Source organism: Thamnophis sirtalis, unplaced genomic scaffold (genome assembly GCF_051295495.1).
Source record: "Thamnophis sirtalis isolate CommonGarterSnake01/CBP01778 unplaced genomic scaffold, rThaSir2_p1.2 scaffold_5, whole genome shotgun sequence".
In the NCBI taxonomy this organism is placed as follows: Eukaryota; Metazoa; Chordata; class Lepidosauria; order Squamata; family Natricidae; genus Thamnophis; species Thamnophis sirtalis.
This window is the reverse complement of record NW_028261385.1, coordinates 104,874,402-104,897,296: the sequence shown is the minus strand read 5'-3', so window position 1 is coordinate 104,897,296 and position 22,895 is coordinate 104,874,402. Positions and strand designations below refer to the sequence as shown.

General features: G+C 40.2%; 1 protein-coding gene across 1 annotated transcript in view; it reads right to left on the bottom strand.

Annotated features, from left to right (window-relative positions):
• LOC106555048 (ephrin type-B receptor 5) overlaps nt 1–22,895 on the bottom strand; it is a 144,809-nt gene that overhangs the window by 117,773 nt on the left and 4,141 nt on the right. The window contains exons 2-3 of the mRNA XM_087716398.1: nt 7,117–7,181; nt 3,117–3,813 (exon numbers count right to left, since the gene is read on the bottom strand). Of these exons, the coding sequence (XP_087572524.1) occupies nt 3,117–3,813; nt 7,117–7,181 (762 nt within the window). The remainder of the gene's footprint in view (nt 1–3,116; nt 3,814–7,116; nt 7,182–22,895) is intronic.

Sequence of the window (22,895 nt, the reverse complement as noted above, 5' to 3'; positions counted from 1 at the left end):
ATTGTAAAAAGGAAATGAGAGACTAAAACACACTTGTCTCTCTGGAGATCCCGAAAGGCAATTAAAAGGGCAATTATTTCTCATTAATGCCTTCTTTGTGGTGACAGATTGATATTACTTTAAAAAAAATGCTATTGCCATGTCTTTCATGAAAGTCTTCTTGGATTTGCACTGTTGGTGTCTGCAATGGTTATAAAGTTAAACAGCACATAGAACATTTCAACATGGTCTGATTATAATAAGAATCATTAAAACAATCTAGTCAGTTCTATTTTTATGCAAAAGTATTATTAGCTTTCTAAGGTACTACAAAATTTGATTTTGACCCCTCAGACTAGCCATAACTTTGCCTGGAAAAAATCACAGCTGAAAGAGTTGATTGTTTGGGAATCAAATACAAGGAATTGTCTAGATCAGTGTTTTTCAACCACTGTGCCGCGGCACACTAGTGTGCCGTGACATAGTGTAAGGTGTGCCGTGGGAAAATTACTTTATATATAGTCAATATAGGCACAGAGTTAAATTTTTTTAACATTTTCTAATGGTGGTGTGCCTCCTGATTTTTTTCATGAAAAAAGTGTGCCTTTGCACAAAAAAGGTTGAAAAACACTGGTCTAGATATCCTCAACTTACAACAACGATTGAACCCAAATATTTTGACGTTATGTTAAGTGAGACATTTGTTAAGTGACTTTTGCCCCATTTTATGATGTTTCTTGCCACAGTTATTAAGTGAATCACTGTAATTGCTAAATTAGTAACATAGTTACTAATGAATCCGGCTTTCCCAATTAATTTTTCTTGTTAATCTCTTCCTGATCATATGACCCCAGGACACTGCAACCGTCATAAATGTGAGTCAGTTGCCAAGCCTCTGAATTTTAATCACATGACCATGAGGATACTGCAATGGTCACAATTGTGAAAATGGCTATAAGTCACTTTTTCCAGGGCCTTTTTAACTTCGAAGAATCACTAAATGAACTGTTGTAATTCGAGGACTACCTTTATAGGAAAAGGTGTTATAACAGTTACAGTACACTCTCAGCTGCCCTGGGTTGTGGAAGAGGCCTGCGTAATAATTACAATAATTATTACACTTACAATTAATATTTATAAGTGTAATAATTAAAATTAACTATATAAATATTTAATTTCTTCATATCAACTCCCAGGAAGGAGTGTATTTGCAAATAATCATAATAGTTTTTATATTTTAGCTAGAAACTATTTAACTCAGATGCTCGACAAGGAGAATCCACTTCTTTAAAGGACATTCTAAATGTTTCCTGCAAGATAGAAAAAAAATATGCAAGTGATTCACACCTCAAACAAGAAACCACCGGATGAAAGGCAAGCTAAGCACGAGCTGGGGCATTCTTGACATAATTAAAATTTAGAATAAGCTGGCAACTAATATCTATATTTTTTCTGAATTTCTCCCCAGTAAATTTTTTTTTAAAAAAAGTGGGCTTTATAAGAATGTTTCTAAAATACTAACTTGGCCTTTTCTCAATTCATATAATGCATATACTAAAGAATGACTATACAGTCCCCTCCCCAGTAATTTTGTAGTTTTCACCCTAGCCCCCACAGTGAATATTCATTTCTAAAGCAGACTATGAAAAGAGTCCCTGCTGCTTCATCAGGCTGCTATATTACTTTTCATCACATACAGTAATAGATTGCGTATGTATTATACTTTTGACTGAGAACAGAATGGACGGTTGTAGGCTTACTTTTGATTTCTCTCTTCTGGAGAAAGGACTTTCCTCACTGGTTTTAACAAAAATAAATAAATTCTGCACAAATATCAGTCATGTTCAAGATTAATTGCAATCCACATTAAAAGAAGAGCTGGGATTAACCTCCATTTAAGAAGGAATTCCAGATTCTACTACAGCTTTGTTCAGAGGAGCAGAAATACTTGCAACTGGCAGCCGGCACGAAGCTCCACTGACTATGCTAGGTTCCTAGATTTTTCATTAAACTTTAAGATGCAATTGCACATCATCTGATACTTCTAGCTGTTGCAGTGCAAACTCTGAACAAATTACTTGGGAGGAGTCTGGAATATCACTTCCCACTATTAAGTTGGGGTATTGCAGTTTGGAACCCAAATATAAACAAGACATCCAGTTTAAAGAACTATGGCTTCTTGAAGGAAAAGCATACAGTAATATGTACAATCAAATTTCACAATATGGAATATTGTTTGGGAAATTAGGATTACTTTGTAAACAATTATGGAATACATAGAATAAGCATAATAGTTTGGATACCTTTCTAGGTAAAAAAAGCTGTAAATGAAAGCTATTAAGGGAGCAGGTAGTTATTTCTACTATAATTAAGGAAAGCTATTTTGGGCCCCCTTATAACAAGTATGATTTTAACAGCTGCTGTTCACTTTTGGATCTGCATGGGGGGGGGGGGAAACAAAGCAAAGCTAGGCAAAGACTTTGTTGCTATTTGGAACAAACATTTGGAAAACAATCCAGTTGCCTGACCCATTTTTATGAGAAAGAGAAAAGGGGAAACATTATGTTAAAATCAGGACTATCACTCAGATTGGTACTTTTACAAACTAGGATCAAATCTGAAAAGTTCTGGTGCCTTGGAACACCCAGAGGTCACCCACAAAACTTGGAGTTAGGGCTAGATCTTGTTTGTTTACTAGCAATCCTCTTTTTTTTTGATGGCATGCCTAAGTTGTTGGACAGAAGAAGTTGTTTTTCCCATTTGCATAAAGAATAGGGAGAAGCAGGCTACTAAAAGTAAAACCTGGCCGGCAACTTTTAGAGTCCAACCAACAAGGCTGAATCAAATCCATAATCTCTTTTAAAGAAAACCACAGGATTATACCAAGTGTGACTTGAGTCACCCCAAATTGACTCAATATAAAGATGAGGGAAGATTATACACGCACATCACACAAAAGTGTAACAGGAAGCCTCTTGTATTTTATATTCACAGGAGTTTAAACTTTTGGTTTTCACAGGACTTACTGATTCTTGCATACTGTTTGGAAGCTATTATCAAAGACACTGTGGGTTTTTATTCCAAACAGGTTGACTTGAAAAGTGCCAGGGACACTCCCTGGAGCACCTGTTTCTTACCTTTGCAGTTTGTCTCACTGTCCATAGACTCATAGCCAGCACGGCAGGCACATCTTCCGATTGCCACCATCCACTCGCCTTCCCCATTGCAATGCAACTTCACTCCAGAGGAGCCAGTGCTGCTGGCTTCTTCAGCATCAGCCACACAAGTTCCTGGTGCCTCCACCAAAGAGGTCCTTTCACCTCCAGCAAATGTCTCTTGGAAAGAGGCAAAACCCTTCACCACTGCAGGACATTTGTAGAAGAAAACCTGGACAGCCACCAGAGACATGCAGGCACCAGAGTCTTGAAAGGCCAAGTAGAAACCCCTCTTCGTCAATGGCCCAAAGCTTCGCACCTTGACGTTCATCTTTACAACCTTCCCAGAACTATCCACCTGAGAGAAGCTCTCATCAGCGGCAATTGTATCCACTTTGGTCCAGGGGCCCTCGTGCCACTCCGGATACACAGCAGTGGCTAGATCAGTCTCCGATTCATGATAGTAAAGGGTAAAAGTCTCTTTGCAAGAAGAAGCCACGGTCCTCATGCTGGCACAGTCACGAACAGAAAAGCGGAGGCGTATGTGAATTCTGTGGGCTCCACGACGCTCTATGAAATGAGTGCGCAGCCAATTATTCTGTCCCGGCTCAGCCACATTGCATACTTCAAATGTTCGAATCAGATGCTTCCTGTCATCCAAGACACTCACCTCATCCCACTGTATGGAATTGGGGAGGGGAGGGGAGGAGAGGAAAAAGGAGACAAACAAGCTGGAAATATAAATCTTATGGGGTTGGGGACAGTGTTATTTTACACCTGAGAACAGCCACCTGGATCCTACCACAGTATATTTTACACAAATGTGGCCTAAATTTTAGTTCCATCACATTTAAAAGCTCCTTGGGGACATACGAGATTAATATTACTTGGTTCCCTGACTCCCAACACCAAGTGCCTTCCTTAATCTATGTCTTGTAGATGAACTCAGGAACTTTTCTTGAAAATCAGTTGTACATCTCTCTTCTGCCCACAGTCATTTTTTAAATGACTTTTTGAAGAAGGGAGAGGAAGTTGAGAGAGGGGGTACAGAGGTGAAGGAGGAGGAGGGGGAAGAGGAAGAGGAGGGGAAAAAGAAAAGGAGGAGGTGGGGGAAGAGGAGGAGGAGGAGAGGGAGGAGGAGGAAGAGGAGGAGGAAGGCAAAGGCAAAGAGAAAGACAACACTGGATGAGAATGAATTTTCCTTCCATGTTCTGAAAAATCCAGTATTAAAAAGCACTCACCACACTGCAAATCATTCTAGATTGCATGTGTTTTTATTTAACACATATGTGCTTTATTCATTACCATTTATCCTAGGAAAAAAATAATTGTACTCAAATGTGCTATTCTTTGAGGGGGAAAAGGAAGAAGTAAGTTTAAAATGAAGCCAATTATTTTCCCCTCCAAAGATTCTGAAAGTTCTTCCAGACTAAGGAGATACTGGACCTTCTTTCTAGGCTCATTTGTTTTAAAAAAATATTGCTTAGATTTAAAGTAATAAGACTGAAGTTTTCCAAAACTGCATGTGGGTAGAGATGTACAGAATATTCTGAGCCCAAAACCAGCTGTTCCAAGTGTTCCAAACATAAAGTATGCATTCACATTCTATGTCTTTAAAGTCTGAGGATTTGTTTTTTCTGGTTTTGCCTTGGCCTGCAATCAAAATTTGGCAATTTCAAGGGAGAGCATTTTGAGACATCCAGGTGCTCTGCGGTTTCATGACCCATAACTAACTTGTCTTTTCTCAAGATGCTTCCAGCCTAGCTGAACTGACCAGATGCTAGTCACATGAAGATGGCATTTAATTTCATTCTACGAGATGCAATGACAATAAAATAAAATAAATGTCTACTATCAGCTTGGGCAAGAACAAGACACACGGGAGTGGAGGGAAAAGAGCCATTCATTATGCATGTGAATCAGGACCGGAATGTTTAGGAAGCTTTGTTATTTGAGAAGAGCTGGACCACTGTGAATGACCAAATGCAAATAAAATGAATTAATACTGCTATTGAAGCTAGATGGGGAAGGCAGGGGCAGGGGGGAGAGGTGGGATCTGCTATTAATCGATCAACCACCTCCACTGTCATGATCCCCCATTGAGACGCAAAATAGATTTTACTTGCTTATTAGGGAAATTAATTCTTTCAATAATATGTTCTTTATTGATAGACACTGCTTTCTATATTGGTTTGGTTGACATTGTAAGTTTTGGCTCTCGTATCTTGCTGTTGTTTAATTTTAGGGATGTACAAAAAAGGAAGAATTCTAATTTGATTTGGTTAAGTTTGTTAAGCTTTGGTATATTTTTGTGCCGTGTTGATGTAGCTTTCAGAGAATAACTAAATTCAGTTTCTGCTGGTATGTACAGCCTGACAAACACAGTATTAATATTCTATATAATTCTTTAACCAAGGTAATATGTTATTTAAAGGTTAAATGGCAACACAAATCTAGCAAAGAGAATAATAACACAGTTGCTTCTTTCTGAGCTTCTCCTTCTTAGGGAGGTAGAATTCCTACTCACAGAGTGCCAAATTTGCTGAACGTTTTAAAAAGATGGCAGTACCTCCAAATTTCTTTCTATTATTCATCCTATAAAATGGTCAAAGGAATCCATTATTTCTTAAAAGAATGTTTAAACATTTTAAAAAAATACCCCATGGCTTTTCTTTTCTTTTCTTTTTCATTTAGCTAGGTTAACAGAGAGCAATTAGTCTATACTAGCATTTCATCTATCATTTTGGCTATAAGATGGAAAATAAGGGCTCCTGCAGCTTGTTCCAAATTCTTTTTGTTTTCTATAGGCAAGCACTCAACAATTTTGTGGTTTCTGCCATCAGAATATAGACCACTGGATTATTTGAGTTATGTCTCATTGGATTACAGTCAAACTGAAATATATAGATAAATTTTTAAAGAGTCATTATTGTACCCTAGAATCAAGGGGAAGATGGATACTTTTTTGAGTAAACCTTTGAGTTTCTAAGAACTCTTTGTCAATCAACAAGATTAATAATCCAGGAAAAAATGCACAGGGTGGGCATAGTTTAAATATCTTTTATACTTTTATCTTTTACTGCCCATTCGCTTTTGAATTTTTAATGAAATTCTGAAGCTTGCTTTTGTTGCCTAATAAAAATTGCTTTAATGAGACGTTTGCATTCACTTTTTCCCCAGACAACGGTCCTGATTTTGCTCTTGTTTCAGTATTCATAAATCTTTCCTCTCCTTTCTCTTCTCAAAATCAGACGGGGAAAATAAATTACATGGAGAAATAGAAATAATTAAAAATATACAACAGCCACTCTTTTGCTATCACCCCAACTGGAAAAACTACCAATAATGCTAATAATGCTATGTTGGTTCAACAGCAGTATTGTCATGTAGTTCCATTCTTCTTCAACCTGGGGCTATCAAATGAGTCTGAAGACCAGACTCTAAATATGGATGTCCATTCTCTTTTGCAAGTATAATGAGCATGGAGTCAAGGATCTCTATGTAGTCAAGGAAAGGCTGAGAGTGCACAGAGTCAAGGGAACACTATATCAACTCTCTATATCAACCCAACCCTAGGGGAAAAGTACCATTGTTCAGCATTCAACAATGTGGCTCTCTGACAGGACTTTCTACCATGCTCCTTTGATGAAGACAAAAGATAGGTCTTAAAGAAATAACAAAAACAATTAAATATATTGCCTTTTGTGGAGAAGAATCCTGTGTTGTCTCCCTTATGGTGATACTTCAAGACAGAAGATCCAAAGACTTGGCAGAGATTATAATAGTCAGGAAAAAAAAATCAGTCAAGAACCTTAAAACCCTTCATAATTTTCTCTATTGTCTTTGAAGGGGGAATACCATCCAAAATCCCAGCTATTACATCTTGGTTTCTCTGCGGGCCTTTGTTGTGTGCAGAACACATTACCAGGTATTAAGCAGGTGGGACAATTTTCAGCAAAAGAATAGGAAGGGAAGCACCTACCCCTTCAGGAGGATGGGCGGTCCATCCAATCTCAGAGGTCTCTCCTGTTGTATCCAAAAGGATTTCTGTTGGAGAGATAAACAGATAAAAATGATGGTTTTAGGAGACAGTTCCAAATGACAGCTAATTCCTCCCTATATCATCCCCAGCATGATTATTAGTCTCAAACAAGATTTGCTATCACATATGGGATCGGGGCTGGAGGAACTATGGTATGAGTTTGTCAGCTTTGCAAGTGATTTCTTGCAAGTCTTCAGGCATGATTTTCATTTAAGTAGTTTCATCCATTACATGCAGCTACTTCATACTTTGAGAATGAGTCATATGTCCCACATTTATCACCTGTTTCATTCCAATTTCCATTGAAGAACTTATTTGCAAGCAGCAACTACGGTAGATTCTGCTTTTACAAACATTGAATTCTTCTTATATTACCGATTCTCAGAGTTAGTGCCTGTCTTATTATTTTCTTCTTTTACTGAAGACTCTACAACAGGACAAGGCAGCTTAAGCTCAATGAAACATGTTTGGTTCCTGAACTGCACTGTGACAACAGTGGAGATCAAAGGCCCCCTTCCCCTTCCCTGCTCTCATATCTCAGTTAACACTTAACAATAACTTTTGAATATTTTTTTAAAGAAACACTTCTTTTCAGAAGAGAGACCAATGACTGAACAAAAACTCTTTCAAGTCATTGTGTAACTTCATCCAGAGCAAAGAATGAACCCATAAACACAGGTTGTATCTTCACAGAAGTAGTGTAGCAATTAAAGCTGTTGAGAAAAATGGTAATGAGTTACAAAACATAGAATGGTGTAGGTTTTTTAAAAATTGTCAAACTTAAAGTAAAAACAATAGAAGCTATTTATTTCCCAGAACTTCCAGGAACGGGTATTCTTAGGTACTATTCAAAGGATCCTAACTTCTCAGCCACCTTTTACAGCTTTCAAAGAAGGCATAACTGTGGAGTCCTTGGTGCATTCTGTATTTGGTTGTTTGCTTGCAGACATTCCATTACCTGACTGGGCAACATTATCAGTGCTAGCAAAAGTGAGGTTTGCTCCCTATTTATATACAGTTCAATCTCAAGCACTCTTGGGAGATATAATTCCTATTTACATCCTGCACTGATCTGGTACATTTCTACAGATCTTTAATTTAAAAACAAGCCAGAAATTGGCTGGATCAAAAATCTACTCCTAAAACAGAGTGAACCACAAAGTCCACATCTGTCATCCTGTGTCTGAAATAGGCGAACCAGTCTGAAGGATGCTTTCACAGTGGTCAAAGGACAGAATTGTTCTTCTCCTGCTTATCCTGGACCATATTGAGCAAAGAGCAAGAAATGCTCTTACACAGGCTGGGCCAGCTTCTAGAATATAACCAAAATCAGGCACATACGCCTGATTCCCTTTTGGATTTAAGTAGCAAGAGCTGGCTTAAAGAAGACATTCTATGTTACAACAGAAAGGTATTTTGGATGAATATTAAACCAACAAAGTGAGTTTTGAATTCGATCAAAATGGAAAGTTTATTTTGGAGAACCAACTTAACATAATCATAGAAATTTTATTTAAGGAAATTTTTAGCGTGGGAAGTGAGAAAGAGAAACATTTCCTTCAGGGCCTTGCTTTCTGCAGCTGGCCAAAATGATGCTCCCCAGATGGCTTGTCTCCAGTGACCCAGGTATTATTTTTGAAGAAATCAAGAGACAGAGAGCACACATTAATTTTTCATGGGCCAGCAAATACATACAACCTGGGGCTGAGAGGGCTCTCCTCCAATAGGAGATACTTAAACAACCAGCATGCGTACACACACAGGAAAGGAACAACACATAGAGCAAGTAGACTAGATTCCAATTGATAGGAGTTCGTAGAATGCTTCACAGATGGGGAGTTTAAACAGATCAATTTCCCTTCTCCGCATCTTTCACTTTCACACAGAGAAGTAAAAAAATGTATATGGAACTGGGAAATCTCTGGAATCTTGTATAGGAAAATGAAAAATTTTGCTGCAGTGGCAAAGCAAAGAAAAAAGAAATCTACTACAAATTGAGTTAGAACCAGTGATGGGTTGCTAACCGGTTTACTGACAGTTTGCTTGTGCTCGTGTACACGGGCAACACGTCAGCACATGTGCAGAAGAGTCCGGGCAGGTGGGTGGATCCTCCCACCACCGCCACTATCAGTTCGGCCGAACTGGGCCAAAATGGGAGCAACCCACCTCTGGTTAGAATGGTGTGATTTAGCAAATTGGGATCTGACTGAACAGATTACCTTGCCTCCAAAATTAATTAAAAAGACACGATTTACAAATGTACATTTTTAAAAAGGGGCCTAGAGTACATACAAAAATGTGCATAGGACCTTGTCTTAAAAACCATCCATTTAGCAACTTTAGCAAAGTTACAATGGAACTGAAAATTAAATGAGTTACAATTGATCCTCACACTTATGACTGTGGCAGTATCTCCATGGTCACATGATCAAATTCTGAGTGCTTGGCAACTGGCATGTATTTATGATGATTGCCATGTCTCAAGGTCATGTGATTTCCGTTTGCAACCTTTTCAGGCAGCTTTTGACAGTAAAGTCAATGGGGGAAGCCAGATCCACTTACCGGTAACAACCATATGATTCACTTAACAATTCCAGAGACTCACTTAACAGCTATAACCAAAAAGGTTGTATAATTGTGTGTGACACACTTAACAACCACCTTGTTTGCAAATGCGGGTCCCAATGGTGATTCTAAGTTGAAGACCACCTGAGATTTGTAAGAGATTTCTCTTAGAAGTTTTTACTTTTCAAAATTATGTGTTATGGAGTACCTGCATAACATCCCTGTATTTGTGGAAATTACACATAACAAGAATTTTCCACTTTTTTTTAAAATCAGAAAATCTAATGAAATAGAATAATATAGAAATCCATCCAACATAAATTTAGATTGATTTGCTATCTCAGGCTTAGCTGACAGTAATCTTCTCTGTAAGTCTTATAGTTAAAAGCATTTGATTTTTAGATGTTCTTTTAAGATATATGTGCTTATATCGCACTTGCTAGGTAGAAAAAGAAAATATTGCTGACTATCTAGAAAATTCCCAAGTAGGTAAAACTATTCTTATTATTTTTTGATGGTCCTATTTTGCTTCTGAATTAATCAGCTTCCAGGTATTGGTATTCACTATTAAAAGATTAGAATATTCATCTTCTTCTTCCTCTGCTCCTTAATATTAACCTCAGCATCCTTTATGTCCTTACCATGTACTGCTCCACTGAGCTGTCAAATATGGTAACTCTTCTTAAATTAGAGCGTGTGTATTCTTCTTTCTCACTCAGATGTGACACAGATTTAGGTTAATGGCTCAGTTTAATGTCAGACTACTTAGGATAGAGAAGGTCATCTTCATATTGTTTGTTTGCCTTGTAACCCCTTCAGAAAATGGAAAATATATTTGGGGCCAATGGTTACATTTTTTTATCCCAGAGAAAAGATACGGATCTAGTTCCTCTGCTCAAAATCACCATACACTCAACAATTTGCAGAAGAATATATACAAGTGTTCCACATTTAGCAACCATAAACTGGAACTGGTAACTTGGCTATTAAATGAAGCGGTCACTATGTGATATCACAACTATGCTTATGATTTTACATCAGCTTTCTTTTGCTTTTCAGGCACACAAAGGTCATAAATGCAAGGATTGGTTGCAATGTTACTTTGTCATCACGCTCGTAACTGAAAATGGACACTAATTCTTCTTGATTTTATACTTGAATTTTTCTTTATAAGACAAAGTTATAAACATAAACAATATTTTTAATCCTTTCAGATTTGTCCCGTATTTATTTCCAGGAAAATCACTTGCAAAGCTGACAAACTCCTACTTCTATATAGATACTGTGTTACTCCTTGGTACTAGTCCTGATAATGTTACCTACTTTGGTAATGAAATGTCTGGCAAGAAAACAACAAAGCTCAGAGAGTAGGACCCCATAGATCTATAAATATACTTTCACTTCCTTCTTAAAACTGCTATGTTAGTCGGGGGGGGGGAGAAGAAGGCAGGGGGCTATCAAGCCCTGAACAAATCATACTACAGAGCTGATGATTTGTATTAGGTTTGAAGATGACAACTATCACTCAGCTGGAATCCACATATTTGAAAACCAATATTTCAATGGGCAAAAAACGCAAGAGACAAGCCCACGACAAAGTCATTAGTGGGTGGGCTTAAGAATATTTCTGAATCAGGAGCTTCAGATGGTGATGACAATAGTAATGGGAGGGAACACATTTTCCTGCACCAGTTTCATTATTTCTTAATCATGGAGCAAGAAATCAGTGATTTTACCAATAGTAATAGGAGCCCTTAGACTTAAGGGCTCCTTAACAACATCCAAAGGGTTGCCTAGATACATGGAAATTTTGAATTTATTAGTGTGACTTTGCAAAAAACCATCTAACTTGGAACTTCCTATATACCCAGATGTTACCTTAACAGCTCTTAGGCCCTTGGTTAGGACTTGAACTGTTATGTTTTACCAGATACTGTGAATCGAATTGAAGATTAACCAATCATCATCAATCATCATCATCACCATCATTCTATGCCTTGGTTGGATTATATTTATAATCCTGCAGTATACTCTACAGGTCTGCAGTGATTTTATTTATTTTATACTTATTAGTCACATTTCTTCATTAAATCAGAATCTTGGCAGATTCAGTAATTAATGACTGGACCAATACATATAAGGATCAAAGAATTAATCACCAAAAGGCAGTCATTTTCTGCGATCAACTGAAGGCGATGGGCTTCATTTTTAAGCTTTAAACTTCTTGCATTTGTTATCTCAGCGAACTTCTCCTTCACTATGAAGCTATCTGGGCATTAAAATTGATAGGAAAAAAAGCCGTTTTGAGAGCAACATCTGTCATACAGACCAGCTCTTCAGTCACACGAGAAACACCGCCAGCATTGCTCAGAAATGGTGGAATGTTCCTCTTTCCGAATTAATCCCCTGTTCTCTTACTTTCTGAAAAAGTTAAGACGTATCTTTTTAATTAAATAGTTTAAAAATGTTAGCAGAATTTAAAGGCTGGGAAAAAAAATCCTTCCACTTTATTTCTACTATGTTGGGTTTTTTTCCTCAAAAGTATCATTACATATAAATAAAATTACAATTTACCATTTTCAGTGGTAGGATTTAATTTTTTTTTACTACCAGTTCTGTGGGCATGGCATGGCTTGGTGGGCATGGCTTAGTGGGCACGGGAAGGGAAGGTTACTGCAAAATCCCCATTCCCTCACCACCCCACTAATCTGCTTTCCAGCTCCATTCTCCTGTGCAGGGCAACAAAAGAAGACCCAGCCAATCAGCTTGGACTCGGGACCCAGTGAATAAATTGGGGGCGGGACCAGCCAGAGGTGGTATTTGCCAGCTCTCTGAACTACTCAAAATTTCCGCTACTGGTTCGCCTGAGTTCCACCTCTGGTCTAGGTGGGATTTTAACTGGTATGTAAATAGCAAAATATAGCTGGTACTTCTCCCTTTATTTCTGGTGGAATTTTTCATAATTCTACTTCATAATGTCAGATATTTGCTGAAATTTCACTCAGCATTTCTTAAATCAGTAGGCTTTTTTGAATCACATCTGCACAGATGTGCATTTACTCCATCATTACCCCCCAAAATTGATTTTGGTTCTCCCTGTTTACCTAACAGCTTTGCATTTATCACCTTTTCCCTCAAACCCCTATGGCTGGTTGCACACTATATTTGATCCCCAAGCAAAGATTGGAACTGCTTGTCAATTTCTCTCCCCATAATCTCTTGCTAGAATTGCTGAAACGCTAGTTGAGCACACCTTTCAATTTCTTAATTGAACTTTGCCTGCAATGCTGTGCAAGCTCATGAAATATACCTCATACATCCAAGCATGTTTGCTTTTTTGTTCTCCAAATGCATTCACCATATTTTGTGCATCCAGTTGAAAATTGCCGATTAAAATTAGATATAATATGGCATTAGAACAGGGGTGTCAAACTTGATTTCATCGAGGGCCGCATCAGGGTTGTGTTTGATTTTGGGGGATTGGGGTGGGCATGGCCAGCTTAATGTCATTTGTATTAGTGCCTGTGGTGGCATGCATACTCTGCCAGTGAAAACAGGCTCCCGAGCTCTGTTTTCACTGGCAGAGGGTTGCAGGATGCTGTCACAGCCAAAAATGGAGCTTGGGAGCCTGTTTTCACTGGCAGAGGCACCATGGGCCAGTCCTTCACTGTTTCCAGGGCAGCCCCGCAGACCAGATCTAAGTACCTTGCAGGCTGGACCCAGCTCTTGGACCTTGAGTTTGACACCCCAGCATTAGAAGGAGCAGGTGCCCAAAATTCTTGTATACATTAGCTCTGTATCAGAAACTGAACTTGGCAATTTCCTTGGAATACTTATATAGCACTTGTACATGTCTCTTGTACCTGCTTGATCTGTATGTCAACTGCTCACATGGCTCTCATAAAGTTCTCTTCAAAGTTATCTTTAAAGTTAAAAAATGACAAGAGTCTACTGTTCCTCAATACAACTGCATTGCTCTCTATGTTGCAAACTGCAACACTGTTGATTTCAGCTTTTAACAACCAAGAAACCAAGTTTTGGGGTGTTCACTGTTGCTACTCAGTCATCCTGAAGATCTTTAAAATGCAAGAGGGGTTTCAGTGCAGAAAACTGGGAAAAATCTACTGAAGATAAAAATGTTTCTGTCTAACTCACCCATTCCTAACTTTAGGAAGTCTTATCCCTTCCCACTTTGCAGCATCTGACAAGATATCTGCAATTTGGAGAGGGGGAGAGAATGATTCCTTAACATCCTTAATATTTGGCTCTTTATGAGGGCTGTCATAGATGGTAAAATATGGATTCACGCCCTAATCCTGCCATTTGCCTTCACTCAATCCCACAATGATAGTTGGAAGAGAAAGCGATAATTCTCACCACATGCTGTCTGGCATTTCTGGAAGAAAGGCTGAGACATAAAGTATAGTAAGTAGGTGGCCTTCCCATGAATCTATAGACCTTTGTTGTTGTGCCAAGAAATAAAGTAGAGCAAACAAAATGCAATTACCTAGGCAAATGAATATCTTGTGCCGTATAAGAATTGACATGGTAGACAAGCTAGGTAAGGCTTACAGGGTAATTCCTGTCGATTCAGCTAAAAGAATCCAAAGCAATTCTTGTAGTCTAATCAAGTACATGGAAATATTTCAAAATGTGGCAAAGAGCACAGGAGTGTTCTTCACTCTTAAAAGAGGTTTTGGTCCTTTATTAAAGGAAATTGGGAGAAAAAAGTTCAAATAATTCAAAGAGGTCTCACTTTAATGTATTCAGTAATATATGACAGTGTTCTACTTACTGCTTTGCAAAATTTTGTATCGTCCTTATATGTGGGTAGTCTACAGTTAAAGACACAATCTGAGATACTATAGGTGGAAACATAATAATTTAAGTGCTAACCAAGACCTAAGAATTATTAAGATAGCATCTAAGAATATAAGGATATAAGAACCCAAGCAGTTTGAGGTTTTTGTAATTTTTTTAGTCAAGTCTGATGAATTCAATATTTACAGATATTGAGGGAATTCTTTAAGGCATTGCTTCAAAGGGTACAATCATGATTGGGATAACAACAAATTTCTTTTTCCATAAGTATTTGATTTTGATCTGCAAGTCCCAATATTTTGTAATTTTTCCCAATTGTTTTTTCTTCAATCTTAGTATGACCTAGTATAGCAACATTCATGAACTGGTCCTTCTTCTTTAAAAAATCTTTTATATCATATACTGTATGTTATGAGCAAGTCTATTTGGATCTAAAGTTCCATGACATCTTAACCCATACATTTTCCAAAATCTTCTCAATTTGATGGTCCCAGTATTTTTACTAATTATTATATACACAAAAATGTGAAATCAATCTGTCAGTTCTTTAAGTAGTGTTAGCCTTCCTATATAGAGTTCTTCCCAAAAATTTAGGATGTTGTAATCTATCAGCAGAGTATAAGCAGTATAAACTGACAGATGAAAAAATTATCACTGTACATATTTTCTAAATGCCATCCAATATTTTTTTGTATGATACTCAATATGCCAATAACCCCTGGGACCACCATAGCCATCTTATGTCATTATCTTTCAATGTTTATTTTAAGATTTTGACACTGTGATCTTCTTCAATTTTCTGTCTTCTATTTTACTGTCTCCTGGTATTGCCAAATCAATTATCCACGCTTCCTTCTTTTCAATCAGAGTTAAATCCTGTGTTTTTTGAGCTAAGACTTGTAGTTTATATTCAGAAATCCCAAAATATTTCAACCTCCTTATTTTCAACTACTTCTGCATTCCCACCAGTTTTTCTTTACTGGCACATGGTAATTTTTAAAGATGTTCCCATAAATCATTTTGGTGATTGTGTATGCCATTATTTATAATCAGTTTGTGCAATCTTCTTGCACAAGCTGACTATCTGTCTCTTTGCACAATCTGCACTTTGTTGAAAGTATTTGATGATTTTTCCACTTTGTTCTTGATTGCATTAGTTTGAATAGCTTGCTTTTGAGCAGCCAAAAATCAAGCCTTTCAGTTTCTTTTTTAATATTCCAGTTGTAAGCTATTGCCAGGTTTTATCTTTATCCACTTTCCCTTTGATCGTTTGTAGAAATTGATTGTGTAATGCTTTTCCTTGCCAGCATTCTGTTCTTGGTTTTATTGGATTATTTTAATATTTATGTTTTGTTTCCTGTACATTCATCAAGTTCCTTTTTTAAAAAAATTTGCATCATGCTTGTTCTTGTTTGCCCTTTAGGTAATCAACCAACGCATGCTTTTTGACAGTTTGTTTGATTTGAAGTAAATCCCTGCCTCCATTTCTGTGGGACAGATATATTTATTAATATCACTATAGGGAAGTATTGCAGAGTGAATAGATTTCTTGTTTTTGATCCAAACTGTCCAGTTCAGATCATATCCAGTTAATAATTCCAGCAATGTATGACCAAAGTATTGATGACTTTGGTGATGTTTTCACCATTCAGTTTTGTCTTTAGAAATTTTCTCACTGTTTGGATGTATTCTTTACTAATCGCACTTTAAATTTAAATTTGTCCATGCTGATGTTATCACACTGAAAATGGGCAAGATTGTAATCTGCATCCTAATAGCTCCTGATGGTTTGTTCATTTGGCATGTCAATCCTATTACTCTTTGTGAGTTTATCCTGATTTCTTACTATTGTAGTACATTTCTCTAAGTCAAATTCCACTGCTATATCTATGCTAACAATTCTTACAATATTCTTACAAAATTCAATGACTGAATTTTGATTTCTGATTTTCCATAAAGCTTCAGATTGTCCATATAAAAATGTGAGATGTTATTAACATTTTTTGTTGAATGGTAGAAAAGACTTTTCTTCAAAACCACTAAAAGTAGAATCATAGCAATGACAATAAAAAGGGTAACAATGAATACGCTTGGAAAGGGCATTGGTACTTACCTGATACGCCTATTCTCATGGTGGGGGAGGAGTATCCAGGATGGGTTAACCTCGTCCTTGTTGATTGGACTGAGTCCGATAAGCTCTTTAGGCCATGCCCTAGTCACCAGGTAATACCCAGTTTCGACGAAGAATTCTATCACTCGATGTGTCATCCACTCTATACCTTGTTGTAGTTCCCAAACTTTATTTATTTATTTCCTTAACAGACCAGGTATACAACCAAATAGAACGGTTCCAATAACCTTACAACTCAGGGAAGGGCTGGATACTCCTCCCCCACTATGAGAATAGGCGTATCAGGTAAGTACCAATACCCTTTCTCCATAGTGAGGGGAGGAGTATCCAGGATTGGACATACCAAAGCCCACACGTCCCTAGAGAGGGTTCACACATTATACATACATACATACATACATACATACATACATACATACATACATACATACGCTCAACCTTATGCCTGGTGATATGTTTCTCCCACCCTGTGAACAGCCTGCAACACCCTATGTCCGAATGACGCTTCCGCCGAAGCAAAGAAGTCCAATTTGTAATTCCTCACGAATGGTGAGGGGGAAGACCACATAGTTGCCCTACAGATCTCAGTCAAGGAGGCCTGCATGGCCCAGGCCGCTGAAGTGGCCGTGCTTCATGTTGAATGTGCTGAAATAGCCCTTGGTGTTTGCAGCCCTCGTGCTTGGTATGCAGTAGCAATACAGGTTCGCAACCACCTGCCTATAGTGGTAGAGGTTACCTTGTTTCCAAGGGACCCCAGCTGGAAGGAGATGAACATGGCTTCTGATTTTCTGGTTGGCAGGATTCGTTTGAGGTAGATATCTCAGAGCCCTCCTCACGTCCAAGGTGTGCCACTTTCTCTCCAAAGGATGAGTGGGGTCCGGACAGAAATTGGGCAATATCAGTTCTTGCGAACGATGGAAACAAGAGCATACCTTGGGTATGAAGGAGGGGTCCAGTCGTGGAACCACTCTGTCTTGGTGGAACACAAATAGATCTTCCCTGGTAGACAGTGTCTGTAGCTCGGATATCCACCTAGCGGAGGTAATGGCCACCAAAAAGGCCACCTTGAGTGTCAAGAACTTGAGAGAAACTGTTAGTAGCGGCTCAAGGGGGGGGGGGCTGTCAGAGCATCCAGCACCCTGTGTAAGTCCCAGGAAGGGTACCTGTGTACCATGGGCAGTCTAAGATTAGAGGCACCCTTGAGAAACCGCTTGACCATGGGGTGGTGAGCTAGTGTCTGAGACCTATCGCAAAGGAGTACCAAGGAAATTGTAGAGACCTGTCTTCTAATAGTATTCGAAGCCAACCCTCTGTCCAGACCCGCCTGAAGGAAGTCGAGCACCTGTGACACTGAGGCCTGAACCAGGTCATGGTTCCTGGTGGTGCACCATGTGCAAAAGGTGTGCCACGTAGTGCTGTAGATACGCTACATGGAAGGCCTGAGAGCTGCCTGGATTGTCTGTATGATCCTGGAGGAGAAATTGTCCTACCTCAGGATGCTCCACTCAAGCACCAGGAGGTTAACTAGAGCCACTGAGGGTCCGGGTGCTCCAGCAACCCCTGCCAGAGGGAGATCCTCTCCTGGGGGATCCTCCAGGGCCTGTCCACTGGGACCTGAGGTCAGCAAACCAAGGCCACCTGGGCCAATGTGGGGCAATCAGCACCACCTGCACCCCTTCCCGTAAGATCTTTTGGATGACCCTGGGAATCAACAGCAAGGGTGGAAAGGCATACAGGAGCTCTCAAGGCCACAGGCAGTGTCCACCTCCTCCGCTTTCTGAGCTGGGTACCTGGAGTAAAACCTTGGGAGCTGAGTGTTGAGACAGGTGGCAAATAGGTCGACCTCTGGACGGCCGAAAAGTTCTGCAACTGCCTCAAAGATTGCTGGTTGCAATTTCCACTCTGAATTGTCGGCTGAGCCAGTCAGCTCTGACGTTGTCCACCCCTGCTATCTGCTCCGCAGTTATCGAGAATAGATTCCTTTTGGCCCAAAGCCCCAGTCTCTTGGCCTCCAGCATGAGGGACTTTGATCTGGTCTCCCCCTGTCTGTTTATATGCGCTTTGGTGGTTATGTTGTCTGTGAGTACTAGAATATGACTGCCCTTGACAGAGTGGTGAAATTGTCTGAGGGCCAGGCGGACCACCCTGAGCTCCAGCCAGTTTATGTTGTGAGTCAATTCCGCCTGGCTCCATTGTCCCTGCACCATCTGAGTACGCAGGTGCCCCCCCCCATCCAAACAGACTGGCATCCATTGTAACCGTCACTTGGTCTGAAGTTCTGAAGAATTCCTCCTTTGTTATCGCCGGGGATGTCCACATATCAGGGAGTGGGATACTTCTGCTGGTAGGAGGATCTTGATCTGGGAGCAGCTCATGCACCTTCGCTGGAATGGTAAAAGGAACCATTGGAGGTCTCTGATGTGGAAGCACACCCAAGGCATAATGCCAATGGCGGATACCATCATGCCTAGCAACCTGGACAATGTAGCTAGGGATACCCTACGCTCCCTGGATACCTGGGAGGCCAGCTCCCTAAGATTGTGCTGCCTTTCAGACGGCAGGGAAACTGTGCCTGACACAGTGTCTATCAAAGCTCCTAAATGAATCAGCCTAGTGGAGGGGTGTAGATGGCTTTTGGCCAGATTAACTGAGAATCCGTGATCTCTTAAGGTTAACATGGTGATGTCTAAGTCCCGTAGGGCACCCTTAAGGGAGGATGAATGCAACAGCAGGCCATCTAGATAGCATTGGATTCGTATAGGCATTAACCTTAGGTACGCTGCCAATGCTGCCATTACCTTCGTGAAAACTCGGGGAGCAGAAGACAACCCAAAAGGTAAGGCCCGATACTGGAAATTGTGCCCTAGGTAGCAGAACCTGAGATACTGACAGTGCTCCGGGGCTATGGGTATATGTAAGTAGGCCTCCGTGAGGTCTATGGAGCTGAGAAAATCTCCCTGCCTAACCCCTTCCAGGATAGAATGCAGCGAATGCACCTTAAACCTTTGGTAGCGTATGAACTGGTTTAGCCTCTTCAGGTCAAGAATCGCTCGCCATGTCCTTGTCCACATTGAAAAATGTTTTGTTTGTGGATGTGGGCATTGGGCCTGAGGTGGGAGATGCCCATTGTCTTTTAATCAGGTCAAGGAAGACTTGGGTGTGGGTACCGTGTCGGCTTCCACAGTCTGCTCCTCAAATATGGTCTCTGCCGAGAAGCCCTGAAGATTCATTGGTGGTTCTGATGGCCTGTTGCCAACTTTGGCAGCTGTTTTTGCCTTGAAGAGTAAGGATTTGTATAAGGAAGACTGGAACAACCCGGACAGGTGGGCTTCGAAGAAGGCATGCCCTCGACCTCAGAGAGTCTATCCTCTCTGATTTTGCCTTCTTCGGATTCAGACTCGCTGTCCTCCTGAGACAAAATAGGGGAGTCAGAGGGGTCTGCCCCCTGGGCCTCCAGCCCCTCAGGAACCATGGGTAAGGGTGCCATGTGAGGCTGTGTCTGGGGCTGTTGTAACCAGCAGCCATGCACTGTTGAAAAGCCCTCATCATCATGTCCTGAAAATTTGGTGCCCCTGAGGTGGGTACTTGACCGGCCCCAATACCTGCAGGTGTTGGAGGGAGGGCTTGTGGAGAAGGCCCCATGGTGCGTGAGGGTGATTGCCATCCCTGGATTGTGCCTCAGATGCCTGAGGTGTCAAAGGGAATCCACACTTGTAGAGAGAGATCTTCCTCTGTAGTCCTGCTGGTGAGGAAGGCCCTGGTAGCTTCTCATCAGACCCCAGACCAGGAGGAGTCTTCCTGCTGTTGGCCTTGTGACATATTCACTCTAAAGCCTTATGCCTCTGCCTTTCATATTTAGAGCCAGGTTTGAGAGGCTTGGAGCCAGCACTTGGCTCCTTAGCTGCCTTGGAAGAAAGATGCCTGGTTTTTCTTTTTGCCTTTCCGGCCCCTCCCTTAGAAGCACTTTCGGATGTAGGTTCTGACCTTGGGGGCTCTTCCGTTCCTCCGGTGGGGCTGGCTGTAGAAACGAGGACCTGGCTCCTGCAAGTGTCCTCTGGGTTGCTGGCGGCCGCCATTTTGGATCACATGTTCAAAATGGCGATTCGCACCAAATTTCAAAGCTCCATTCCTCTGGCTGGCTTGAAAAGCAGCTTATGCTGCTTGAGCTGCCGCATACTTTTCTCTAAGATGGAGATCTCTCTCTCCCCCCTGCCTCCCGCGCTCGTTTCCCGGCTCCACCAGCCCTTCCGGTGCTTAGGAGAAGTGGGCGCTCCGCAATGTTTAAAACGTCGTGGTTCGTCACTTGACCCCTGCGGGGAGTGGCAGAGTGCTCCTGCACTGTTTCAGGGCTTTTGTCTGACTGCTTCTTAAAGGCACCCTTAAAAGCCTCATGAGGCTTTTTCCTTCTTCCGGGTCTTAAAGCCCTCCTGAGTGGCCGCAGGATTCCTCCTAGTGGTCAAATCTGTCTGCTGCCCTTGCAGGCTAATGGCGAGTGCTGCTACCCATGCCGGGGATTTTGCTGGCCACCAAGGTACTCACGCCCCTGAGGAATAGTAAGTTGTACTTTAAATCAGTCTATCTTTCTCTCTCTTGCAAAATTCACAGGAACCAGGATAACACAACCGTCCAGTTAGGGATTGAGTCGATAACTGGGTATTACCTGGTGACTAGGGTGTGGCCTAAAGAGCTTATTGGACTCAGTCCAATCAACTAGGACGAGGTTAACCCATCCTGGATACTCCTCCCCTCACTATGGAGAAGATGCCTATCCTAATATTGATGAGCCCATATTTTTCATTTCCAACCACCAATTCTGTTTTTCACTGCTTCATTATATTTTCTATAAAAATTATAATGTTTTTTACTGATCCTAGTTGCTTTCAAACAATTGATGATCCAGGTTTGTGATAATGAATCAACATATTTTTATAAGAAGATGATACTTTGTACCTCTGCTTTCTTTCTATTCTATTGGAAGCGTATTTTTTTTCTAAATAATCTTTAATGTTATTTGCTATTATACCTCTGAGTAATCAAACACTGCACACAATTTGCCAATTATTATTATTAATAATAATAATAAGAAGAAGATGTCTGAATGACTGGCAAAATAAAGTGAAAATAGTACCAATAGTAATAGTCACCTTGGATGTAATCCCAAAATAACTGGAACACCACTTGAATACCATCAGCATTGACAAAATCACCATCAGTCAATTGCAAAAGGAAGCTTTACTCACAATCTACATTCTGCAATCATACTTTTGGCACCATCAAAGAATAACATCTGTCTATCCCAGGTCCTTGGGAAGAACTCAGTAGGTAGACAAAAATATCAAATCCAGTCTAAACATCTGGCTGATTATGTGACGAACCATCATCATCCTCACCATCATTGCATTAGACCTGATTAATGAGACTTTCCGAATCTTCCTTCTTTAGTAATATGCTTGCTGAAGACTTGACAGATCTACTCTGAAAAGTCTCCCACAAACAGGTTACTAAAAATGTGTTTATAGCCATCAACTAATAAGAATTTAAAATAGAATTAGTGATGGAAGTTGGACTTTTCAATGGATGCTAGTTGTAAGAATACACATCTTAACTCCAATCCTGGAAAAATGACAGTTCTGGAGAACATGAGCTGCAGGGTGCCTTTGGGGTCAATTTATGTTTATGATTTCTCAGAAGCATGTGACAGGCTGCTGGTTGGCTATTGGGTCAAACAAGGTGCCAGAATAGACTTGACAGTTCTACACAGCTCGTCTTATATTTTTGGTTTCTGTGCTCTGTTAAGGCATTTAAGGATTATTCTGAAGCTGCTAACCCATCTCCTGTGTTAGCAAATGGGACTAAAAGGGGCATTCTCAAATGGAACCATTTATTTACTTACTTATTTATTTATTTATTTATTTATTTATTTGGTTTGTCAAGCATGTATGAGAAAACAAGTATAAGTATGAATATAACATATAAACATGCAAGTATAAGCAGGTATAAGTATATACATAAGAAATGAATACAAATAAATGGGAACAATAGGACAGGGACGGTAGGCACTCTGGTACGCTTATGCACACCCGAACCCTTACAGACCTCTCAGGAATGGGGTGAGGTCCACAGTAGACAGTTTAAGGTTAAGGTTTTGGGGGTTTGAGTATATAACAAACAGAGTCAGGCAGTGCATTCCAGGCATTGACCA